The sequence below is a fragment of the Chelonia mydas genome, chromosome 1, assembly GCF_015237465.2.
Source record: "Chelonia mydas isolate rCheMyd1 chromosome 1, rCheMyd1.pri.v2, whole genome shotgun sequence".
NCBI lineage: Eukaryota > Metazoa > Chordata > Testudines > Cheloniidae > Chelonia > Chelonia mydas.
In genome coordinates this window covers 228,319,637-228,331,540 of record NC_057849.1, presented here as the reverse complement: position 1 = coordinate 228,331,540, position 11,904 = coordinate 228,319,637, and the positions used below count along the sequence as shown (strand labels likewise).

Below are 11,904 nucleotides of genomic sequence, written 5' to 3'. Positions count from 1 at the left end.
GTTTTGCCAACTCTAATAATACAAAAATCATGAGATTGTCTTAAAAATCGTGAGATTATTTTAAAAATAACGAATATGGAGTTTTTAATTTGCCTTGTGCTTTCTGAATCATTCCATTTCCCAACTTCTCTCTGGGAGTATGAAGAGTGGAAACTTTTTTTTTTTAAATCTGAGCGTCTGGTGTGTTTACTGGACTACTGAAGCCTGGTCTTGAGAGTTGGTAACACTGCAAATTAATGACAAATCTGTGCATCAATAGAAGAGCTACAATTTTGCTTCCATCATAGCTCAAGACTGTTACTAAAACAGCAGAAGGGACCAAATTGTGCAACACAAAGCATTGCATTTGTCACTAAGGGAATCGGGACCTGAGAGTCTTGCTTGTGTCCAAACGCTTAAACAGTTGCAACCCAGTCAAGGAAAAAAGATTTAATACATTGTGATTCCTGGGGGGCGGGATTCAAAACAATGCTGAGCCAGCTTGTTTCCGTCCCTATTTATATCACATGACGCTGTTCATTGCTCCTCACACTCAGACCCCGCCCTTCCTCCCCCCAAAGGATGCCCCGCCCCTTCCTCCAACGCCCATTGAAGTCAACGGGATTCTTTCCATTTACTTCCGTGGACCCTGGGCCCCGCCCTTGGCCTTTCACTCCGGAGGGCGGCCCCGGCAGCTGCCGAGTCGCCTCTTAGCCAGCAGGGGGCGCGCACGCCGCAGCAGCCAAGGCATCCTCGTGGCCGCCGCCGAGAGTCGGACCCGAAAGAGAACAACGCAAAGCCCCGCCCATTTTCCCCTCCCCCTTCAAGGCCAACAGTCCAACACCAAGCGCGCCCATTGGCTGCCCGGCCCGGCCCCGCTTAGGCTCTGTCCAATAGGCAGGAGGGAATCGGGATGGGCGCTCGGGCAGCGTCATGGCGGATCGGCTAACGCAGCTGCAGGACGCGGTGAACTCGGTGAGGCTGGAGCGGTTCAGATCGGGGTTAGGCCGAGTCGGCTCCCGCCCTGCTGGGGGGAGCGAGCGTCGGTCTCTCCATCTCCCCGGCCGCCTCCGATCCTTTCCCGGGCCCTGGGGGGAGGGATTCTGGGCCCCGCGGGGCGGGGTAGCAAACCTGAGGCGTCTGTTCCCTCCCACCGCCTCAGCGCTGGCCGGAGCGGGGGCGGGGATGACAGTGGCGTCGGTTTAAAAAAAAAAAAAAACCCGCCGAGGCCGTTGGGCTTTTAAGCGTTCTCGGCTGCTCTCGCGCCCCCTCCCCTTGTGAAGCGCGGGGGGTGGGGGAGCGCCTAGTTAAGCTCGCGCCGCCCCGGAGCTAGCCTGTCCCCGCCAGCACGGAGCTCGCGCCGTCCAGAGCGGGGGGGGGAGACTCGGCGCTGTTGCTAGTGTGCGGAATGGTCGGAGCAGCCCGTTCGTGGGGTTGTGTGGAGTTGGGGGCTTTTCCCCGTTCAGACCTGCTGGGGGGGGGGCTGCTTTTCCAGGGAGTTGCTCCCAGATAGCTCAGTGGTTTGAGAATTGGCCTGCTAAGCTCAGGGTTGTGAGTTCAATCCTTGAAGGGGCCATTTAGGGATCTGGGGCAAAAATTGGGGGTTGGTCCTGCTTTGAGCAGGGGGTTGGACTAGGTGACCTCCTGAGGTCCCTTCCAACCCTGTTATTCTATGACACTACACCCTGTCTATCTCCGATCGCAATAATCTTCCCACTTAATTTCACCAGGCTCAGTAACTGGGTAGCGCCTATCCATGTGGCCAGGGGAATGGGAGAAAGCATGTTATCTCTGCAGTGGGCTGAGCTGCTAAAGGCCAGGATTTAGGAACTAAATTTTTGTCCTGGACTTGAGTATGCTAATGGTAGCATCTTAATTAATCCCTGGTCCTGCTAGTTGATCTGTGGGAGTGGACACATGTATTGGCATGGGGTCCCAGTGCAATCAGAGACATCCACTTGCATGAAAGGCAGCATTGGGATCTTTACCACAGACTTGGATTAACCATTTCCATTTACTGAAGTGCAATTCTGTGAAATGGTTGATGGGGCAAAAAGTTTAAACTGACTATCTTTAGTGTAAATGCAGACTAAAATGATAGTATGATTGTGTAAATATATTTCATCTTGTCTATAGCTTGCAGATCAGTTTTGTAATGCGATTGGGGTATTGCAACAATGTGGCCCACCTGCCTCCTTCAGTAACATTCAGACAGCGATAAACAAAGACCAGCCAGCTAATCCTACAGAAGGTCGGTTTTATCTGTGTCCGTTAACTAAACATGATTACTCTCTAGTAAAATAGGTAGTATCAATTTAGAATTAAGTAATTTCAGGCGTAAGAAACTTTCTTCAGATGTTCTAACAGTTGTAATGATTCAGGCGAAGTTATGGATAATTGCACATTCTGTAGGGAAGTGAATTGATTGAGATGCGAAATATTTTTTGACAAAGCTAAGCACAGAAATGTGTGTCTCTCGTGGTCCTTGTTTTATATAGATTTAGTAATTCAAACATCAGTCATTTTTATAAGGATCACGGTTATGAGGAGATTCTTAGTCAGTGTTCAGGAAACTTCTGTTTCTAAAAGCCAAACCAAGTATGAACTAGTCTTTTGAAATTTTACATTAGTTTGAGTGTAAAGCTTATCTAGCTATCAATCTGTTTTTGCTTTTAATGTTTTTGGAATAATACCTTCTCTCGCTAGTGTCTGCAGTTATAAAAGTTAACATCCATATTAGTTTACCAAAAACTCTTTTCCATCTGTTCTTTTTTACAGATTAATTCTGGTCATTTTTCTAAAGATAAAGCAAATATATGATCTAATATCATACTTCAGATGGAAAAACAAATCAAGCTGGGAAGAAAGTTCAGTCATACAGATATGTGATATTTAGAAAATATTTATTTATATGCTCAGAATGGCCCTAATGTTTTGAGAATTTTTAAATGTGGTTTTATAGTTAAGACACATTATATGCCTAAATGGCTCTTTAGTCCCCTTTATTTTACACATGTCTTGCATCAGATTAGGCGTGACCTCAGGAATCTCAACTGAGGCTAGCGCAGTGCACAAATGATGCTCTGTTGCAGTTCTGGAAGACTGTCAACCAGTCCTACAGTGGCCTATAAGGGCTTGCCATCTGATATTGGAGACCTCTGTGAGGAGCTAGTTAAAGGTGCAAAAAGCAGAGCTTCCGCTTGTTCCCTTTCTAGTGGCAGCTGGTCCAATCACAGATACTGGTATCTAGTAAGTGATGATTCAGGAGCCCAAGTTTTTGTTTAAGGTTTAAAGGCATTAGATCATGTAAGCTGACTTGATCTAACCGTCTTAAACTCTAGACAAGGCAAGTTGTATTTCAGCATATTGTAACTGTTCAGGTTAAAGTCCAGGTTCTAAGCAAGTCAAAATTTTCTTGGCAGATCAGTCTCCCTGTAAGTTTCTTATCTTCAGGTACTGATAATCTTTGAAAGCTTAAGTACAATCTTAAGTACAAACTTCAATATTTCTATATCAAGGTGATATATGGTGATGGCACAGTACACATTTAAGTAAACGTCATTTTGAAATACAATCAAGTTTGAAAATATAGCTTACTACACCTATCCTTGAATTTTATAGTCCATTTCCTATATTAAAATTTTCTCTCCCATGCAGCTGTGAGAGATCTACGCAAACAGGGAAAACAGTGAATATAACTAAAAGTACGGCAAATGTACAAAGTAAGCTGAGGAAATACAGCTCTCCCTCTTAATCTTTCAGCTATAGTAACCTGGCGTTTTTACTTGTAATGTGATTTAAAACATTCTCATTCAGAATTGACTTTAAACTAGCAATATTCTTTTTGAAAGTACTCCACACATTTTCATGTTATTTAGAAGTTAAATTAAAATCCTGTCACTAACAAATTGATAACTAAGCTTTTCAGGTGAATTTGTACATTAACAAAGTAAGAGCATTTTAAGTTTAAGTGGTAACGTTAATTGTTGTAGTGGTAAATCTATTAAGCAACCATATTAAGAATCCTTCTCTTGGTCTGTTACCAACTTGGTGTAAACATTTCATAAATTTCAGATTTATTCGCATTATCCTAATCTAATCCCTACTCTTTTTTTTTAACAAGCACAATGACCAAATTCAAGGAAAGAATTGAAACATTAGAATATCTCGATGCTCCAGAATATGTGTAACACATTGTAACTGGAATGTTTGATATGCTGCTAGAATGGAGTATCTGGCTTAAGAGTTAGCTGTCTCTTTCAAAATAAGGCAGCCATTCCAATGCCATTTGTTTGATTCTGATCCTAGCTTAAACAGTCTATCTTAGAATGTTAACATGTACTAGATTTGTTTGAAATGGAAGGTATTATCACTGTCTTTAATACAGGAAAGAGTTTTTAAAATTTAAGAATACATTGGAGTTAGAAATCAGTGTAAATCTTCTGAAATTCAGAGTAAAATTCTAGGTGACTTGTACCTTCAGTGAGCACTAAGTTTATCACAGCTCTCCTCTAAAAAGGTAAATTAAATTGTAATAGATAATCTGATTTTTGTTTTTATAGAATATGCTCAGTTGTTTGCGGCATTGATTGCACGAACTGCTAAGGATATTGATGTTTTAATAGATTCATTACCTAGTGAAGAATCAACAGCAGCTTTGCAGGTAAGAATATCACTAAAATCTAAAACACTTGAAACACAGCAAAAAAATCTCCACCCTCTTAATCCCCTCTGAATATTCCAGCCCAAAATCACAGGTGGCATAAAGGATATAATCTTAGTTCCCTTTAAAAAAAAAAAAAAAAAAAAAAAAAGTTTGAGGGAATATTTTGTTGTCTCTCCCCCCTGTGGCCCCCCCCCCCCCCCAAAAAAAAAAAAAAAGGTACCTGTAATCAACAGCTTAATTTATTGGAAATATTACATTGAATAACTTAAAACTTGAAGCGGGATGGGAAGACTTAAACCTTGGAACTCTGAGCTATATTAAATTCATTTTTCTTTTCACGGGGCTCCTAAAGAAACTGACCTCTCCACCACCATCTGAAACTACTTTTAAGAGCCATGTGGTTTTTTTCAGTTTATTTAAACACACAACTGTTTTAATATACCTTTTGTTTTTCTTTTATTAAAAGAAACTTGCAAGTTTTCTGGCTCTCAAAGCCGGTTTCATCCAATCTCTATAAGAGCACGTCACAAGCGAGTTTACTTAAACTGCTGTATCTGACATGGTACTACCGCTTTGTGTCTAGACCACTCATTTTTTAAAGGACTTTCAGTATTTCTGAAATGTTACAGTTCTTTCCACTTCTTGGCTCCACAAGGAAACCTTCCTGCAGGCCAGCAGATCAAACTTGCTTCCCCAAACCTTTTTTCCTCAGAAGGGTCCATGTGCCTCCTCCTAGGGCAGTGGTTCTCAAACTTTTGTACTGGTGACCCCTTTCACACAGCAAGCCTCTGAGTGCAAATCCCCCCCACCCAATTTAAAAACAGTTTTTTTATATTTAACACTATTACCAATGCTGGAGGTGAAGCGAGATTTGGGGTGGAGGCTGACAACTTGCGAACCCCCCCATGTAATAACCTCGTGACCCCCTGAGGGATCACAACCCCCAGTTTGAGAACCCCTGTGCTAGGGTCTCTCCAGCAATCAGTCCTACCTCCCAGCGTAGTTTACTCCAATGCTCATCTCTTTCTACAAGTCTTGCTTGGTGGCCCACCTGTCTTGCCCATCCTAGTCCTAGTTTGAATGTTTTTTAAAATTATTTTGTGTAAGTATGTGTACAAAGATGAGCCCTAACTCCCTATGCTACATTGAAGCAATTTTAAGACGGGAAGAGTAAATTTTGTATTTTCAGTTCTTGGAGATGAGTTGATAGTCTCAGAGTTGCAGAGGATAGCTGCAGATTACAAAAGAGATTAGACATGTCTAAACTGGAGAAGCATAAATAGGATATTGAACAAAAGTGCTATATTCTGCTAGATCTCTAGTTATAGTAGTGACTAAACATATTAGTTACATTTAAAAACTCAGACCATATAGCGTCAGTGTAATTTCACAGTCCATATAAATAACCTGAATAGTTTTTTAGTTTTCTCTGCAGACATATCACAGATTATGATGTTGTCATGTTTCATAGCTGAGCCATGTCTGACCCTAATGACACTTGTGTTGGGAAAACCAAGGCACTACAGAAACTGGTTTTGATGACCCAGTAGACAGCATGCTTTCCTCTGAGCTGATATTGCAGCAGTGTCTATGCCAGTTTTTTAGGGGCCACTGCGTTTACATTTTCAAAAAAAGACCTTGACCAGTGCCTGTGATGATTAGATTCCATGGCCCCTTTGTGCAAGGGTAGATGTTTAGTCCTGGTCAAATTGTCCTGTGGTTACACTTCCAATTGGATGTGGCTTTTTGTTTGTTCTTTACTTCCATTCTTAAATTGGTGTGTTCTTGCAAACAAATGTCACCATCCACCCTTATGGGGCTATGTTATAGGGATGGATGAAATTGGCTGAATGCTTACCTCAGAAAAACAGTGGCGGTTCTAAAGGTGCAATACAAAGACTCAATTTATTGACACTAATGCGTAACTTAAAATGTAGCGGGACTTGAAACCTGATTTCATGAATTTATCCTAAATGATGACGATTGTCTGAGTTCGAAGATGATCATGACATCACTGATTGGTCTGGTTTCTGTGAACATGTGAGTGGCTGATCAGGTCAGTTTGAGCTTTGAACAGTCTGTAGCATGCTAGCAGCGTAAATCTCACAACAGTAGCATGTTCGCTGTTACTCAAGTAACCCTTAGTGGCATCTCTTGTTCAGTGTGCCACCAACAGTATCCTAAACGTATAGATGGGGCTGCCACGTTTGTTCTCCCAAGACATGACCTTTTTTCACTTTTTCTGTTCAGATAGCTAGTCCATTACCGTGTCTTTAGCATAAATGCCCATATTTTAGCTACTGTCACATGTCATACGATTTACAGTTAAATTATTGAACAAATGGTTGGATTCTAATTCCCATTGTCCTCCACGTGTATATGTCTAATGGCCCTCACTGGAGGCACTGGCTGTGCAGTTCCAAAGATGAGCTTGTTGGGGAATGTAGTACAAACTAATTAACAGGGTGGATTTGATTTAAATCACTAATCAGGAAGACTTGATTTAATCATGGTTTTCTACGTAAAAGTGCATTCTTGTTGGTTGTTATAATCTTAATCCATATTCTTCACAACTCAGAGATTAAGGTTTCATTTTTAGAAGGTGCACACTATACATTTTTAAACAGTGATTTATTTTGAAAACTTTGTATATTAGTTTTACAGCTATATCAGAAAATGAATGATTGTTTGGTTATTTCATTTACCAAAGGTAAATTGGGAGGTGAATTATCTCCAATTCACCAAGTTAATCATTAATATTTGGAGGATTTTCTTGCCATGCTGTATTAGGAGGAGAACATCACCAGACAGACATTTTAAATTGTTCTATTTAACTAAAACAACATCGTTAAGTATTCTGGATTTTTTTCTTCAACAGCAAACATGTAATATTTTAAGAAAACAAGCAGTACATCCCTCGTTTCTCACATTTATCTCCAGACTTCTTTTCCTTGTCCAGATCTATTCCGCCCCCAGCAATCGTCTATTCATTGAACTTTTTGAAAGTTTGCACTTGTAGAGAGAGGTAAGGGATTCACTCTGTGTACACAAATTTGTAGAGGGACAATAGGGCTGAGGTTTGTTGTTTCTCACCTCCATATATTTATTTAAAAATGCTTTTGCTGTTAACAAGCATGTTACCTCTGGAGACACAAATTCAGTTTGAGAACTGCAAAAGTAAGCATCTCTGATCGTATCCTCTAGACTGAGCATTGAGTCCCATTGGGTAGATAGAAAGTTTAAGCTAAATAATCTATACAGAAGCCTGTGGAACCCCATAAGGTTGGGTCCTAATCAAGGAACTATTGGAACTCATTTACAAAACTTTTCTTAAACATTACATGAATATATTGTTTCATACTATAGAATTAGAATTTATAATCCCTATTCCATGATGAGCTATCTTTAGATAAGTTTTTTCCTCAAAATCAGATTTAAATAAAAAAATCCTTTTTTAATTTTTAAAAAAAAATCATTGATTTTTATCCACTCTGCTAATTAACACCATGAGATCTGAAAGTGTTACACCTTACTCATCTCTTTTGAGTAAGGACAAAGGTTCTGGTTTTTGTTTGTTAAGAAAGCTGTAGTTGAGTTCATCTAAAATTGGCAATATGAGATACAAAACATCTATTTTTGTTGATGAATTTAATCTCCAAGCAAGGAGTGCATTTTTAGATGACAGACTTATAATGGGTAAATGATATTCTTGTACTCCAGCAGAGAAAGACTGATGTAGGAGCTAAAGATGGGTATCTTACTATTCTTCATCACAGGCATGGACAACTTCTCCACCCATTCCCTTGAAGAAAACTCTGCCTTATGTGGTGATCACAATCCCCTAACTTTTCTTTTGTATTTAAAGGCTGCTAGTCTGTATCGGTTAGAGGAGGAAAACCATGAAGCAGCTGCCCGTCTGGAAGAGGTTGTTTATCGTGGGGACATGCTACTAGAAAAGATACAGAGTGCCCTAGCAGATATTGCTCAATCACAGCTGAAGACCAGAAGTGGTACTCATAGCCAACCTGTTCCAGATTCATAGCAGCAGGGGGCAGCATTTTGCTGCAAAAGTGAACTATTAGATTGTGAATAAAATCATATTTTTGAAAACAAAGTTCTGTATCAAACACTTACAATAATATTGAGCCATACTGTTGTGTAAATATTTTGAATGCACTGATTATGGTAAAAGCATGTCACTTGTTAAAGCCTAAAAGTCTTGTTATATAGTTTGGCATGGAAAGCATTTATAAACTAAGAATTGGTGTTCGTGTTGCTCCAGCACTGCACATTTAATGTGTTTCCTTTATTTCAAAATACTACTTTTTTTGGTAAATTTAGCTTCTTTTATGTATAGATTTGTATCTGATTAGCTGTCATCTTCACTATGTAAATTTGTATATTCCTACTGGGCAATAAGGGAAAATTCTTTCTCAGCATATTTTTGGTAACCTCCCTCTCCTCTAAATCTTCAAGATTAGGGTGTCTTATTTTATTGTGAGGCTTTTACAGGAAATTGTGCTTCACTGTGCAGAGTTCTATGAGCAAAGTACTATGCATTCTGAGGTTGTTCGAGTGCTCACCTCTTGCATTGCTATATATACTGTTTAATTACCATTTCTGCTGTGACACTTTGGCAAACTTATTATTTGACTGTATTTTATCTTCTTTGGCTGTAAGCTAGTATGCAGTTTTCTTGCCAGCTGCATCCTGTTAATACTTAGAGCCAAAGCCAAGATCAGGTGTCTGTCAGATTTGTGGTTCACAAATGGGACTGTGGAGCAGTAGTGGTTCTTGATGCACTTGCTGGTTCCCTGCAGGCTGCTAGCAGGTCTTATGGAATTGGCTCTACCCCTTTGCTTCTGGTTGCTTCTACAGATGCCAGGTTTCTCGTGGCAAAGCCTGTGCCTGTAAAAGTAGATGCTACTGAGAGGAGCTGCTGGTTGTAGTTGCATCAGAGGAATTGGAGAAGAAACAAAAGGTGTCCAGTAGGGATAGAAGCCAGCGATGGAAGAGCTGAAGCTAACTTCTTTTCTAATATTGCTCTTCTGTGTAAGCAGTTGCTGTAGCTGCTGCATGGACGTTGTGTGAGTGTAAATATGAAAGGGATAGTCCCTGAGAAAAAACTGAAAAAAATTGTGCCCCAATGGTGTGAATTAAAAATATAGAAAATTGGGCTCACTTCAAACCCCATAAGCTTTTAGGGATGTTTGGATCAATATTTGAACTTTGTGGCATAGTACTGGAGTACACCCTTCTCCCTTAGCAGCCTAAAAGTTTTACTTTGGCCTTGAAGATAGACTGGCTTTTCTCAGAGTCTGTGTGCATGTAGTCTACTTATTTGCCTGGTTCAAATTGTTTATCTGTATGTACTGGGCAAATTTCCCTGATGTACATGGAATTGTTACGCTTCTATTGTGTTCAGCTGATCTGAAACAATTTGAACTTGTTTTTTGGCAACCTACCACTGGCAATGCATTCAAGGAGCCATACACCCATTAAATTGTTCTGTAAAAAGAAGAGTCGAGTAGGTCATGGGACACACCTTGTACACTTACCACTGTAACAGTCTGCTGTTCTAAAGAGGACTTTCACAATATAATTACTTACAAAGTGGTAAGTACTGCTAGTTGTTGCTAAAATGGAAATGTGCCATTTAAGTGTGATTAAATCCTAAACTTCACCTGCTATTGTGAGGCTCCTGCAATATGTACATACAAGGAAGAAGGGAAACATGGTTTATTACTTCATATAGAAGTGGGGCCCATGCTGTGGTCCCAGCTGTGCCATAGGTTTCTTTTGTCTCTTGGTAAATCACTAGAGTTCAGTCTATCACAACTATGTACTAATTTTGGGTGCTGACTCTGAGGGTCTAACTTTTTTCTTTTTTAAAATACTTGTCAGACACCAACTGCAATTGAAGTCCTGGGAGCTGTGCTCAGTATATCTAAAAAAAACATGCTCGTGTCTCAAGTTGTGTGACCTGAAAGTGAGGTACCAAAATTAGTGAACACTTGGAGCTAGCTGTCTGTTTTCTCATCTGTAAGATGGAGAAAATTTCCCAATCTCACAGGAGTTTTGAGGATTAATATATTGCTATAGGAGTTCAACAGAGTAGAGATGGATTAAATAGCACTCAAATGGATTCCCTACCTACATTTTAATCTGTCTAGTTGCACAATGGCACTAATATTTGTCTTGTCAGCTGTTAACTTGCCAGAAGTAAACCCAAGCTCAATATTTCTTAACCATTCAGAAGTTCTCTTTGCATGATTACTATAGAGTTACACCATCCTCGTATACTTCAGTTTTGTGCTCTTTTTGTTTGAATATTAGGAAGTTGCTACTGCTAGAATTCCAGATTTCCTTGTATAAAACGTTGCCTTAGTGTAGCATTTTCTTCATGCTTGCTGCTTACTCTAGTATGTTAATGTGCCAGCCACCTTTATATTAAAGTGCGTACTAGTGTCAGAGCAGCTGTTTCTGTTCTGCATCTGAAGAACTTTAACTCTTATGCTGGTGTCAAGTGGGGCATGCACACTGTTTGTGTGTCCCCTTGATGTCTAGTTCAGCATTTCTATTAAAATGTCAACATTTGCTTATGGACAATATAATAAAAATAAAACAAACAAAGCAAGGAAATTGGTTGAATGCTTTCTTTTTAAAGGGGGTGATAACCTCTAAAACACCCTTCCATTTGTTACTCAGCATGGGTGGGTCACATACTGATGTGCATGAGTCCCACAATGCAGACTTTCACCTGTGCTTTAACTACAACCTAGCAGCTCAACCTGCTCCCCCTTGCTTCTGTTGTCCGGTCTGAGTTATAGACAGGTCTGCAGCACAGAATGGGGGAAATAAGGATGATTCATATAGCAAGTAGTAATATGTTATGGCAGTGCTTTCATAGACAGCATTTTGTTTCAGTGCTGATGGAAAGTGGATTAAAACTAGCACAACCAAATGTACTGGTTATGTTCAGGACAAGGTAGAGCTTGAAAGCATGTAAATGCTTGCATAAAGGTGTGTTGGGGGGCTAAGGCTGTGCAGTGGATTTCTCCCCTTCCTTCCAACCTGCCAAAACCCACAAAATGTAAGTGTGTAAGGAGTAATTTTGCTCATAATTGTGGGTGGGGGGGTGAGAAAAGGGGAAAGAAAAGTGATAGCACTAACGATTCTTGTGGTTTGTCATGGTCTCAATTTGGTAGTAGAGACAAAGGAAAGCCATTGGTGCAGCTCAGAGGCACCTTGAGGGGAAG

The 11,904-nt window shown here is 40.3% G+C and overlaps 1 protein-coding gene across 1 annotated transcript; it reads left to right on the top strand.

Annotated features, from left to right (window-relative positions):
• The first annotated feature begins 615 nt into the window (after window positions 1–615).
• MED21 (mediator complex subunit 21) lies at window positions 616–11,287 on the top strand. Its single transcript, XM_037915243.2, has 4 exons — window positions 616–954; window positions 2,116–2,230; window positions 4,542–4,642; window positions 8,511–11,287. Exons 1-4 carry the CDS (start codon window positions 913–915, stop codon window positions 8,685–8,687), a joined length of 435 nt encoding a protein of 144 aa, XP_037771171.1. The 5' UTR covers window positions 616–912; the 3' UTR covers window positions 8,688–11,287.
• Window positions 11,288–11,904: the final 617 nt, after the last annotated feature.

Bases quoted from the DNA above. Each gene is read 5' to 3' on its own strand.
- MED21 (XM_037915243.2), top strand. From the start codon at position 913: ATGGCGGATCGGCTAACGCAGCTGCAGGACGCGGTGAACTCG. The intron at 2,231-4,541 runs GTCGGTTTTATC...TTGTTTTTATAG, and splicing joins GCCAGCTAATCCTACAGAAG to AATATGCTCAGTTGTTTGCG. The intron at 4,643-8,510 runs GTAAGAATATCA...TTGTATTTAAAG, and splicing joins AATCAACAGCAGCTTTGCAG to GCTGCTAGTCTGTATCGGTT.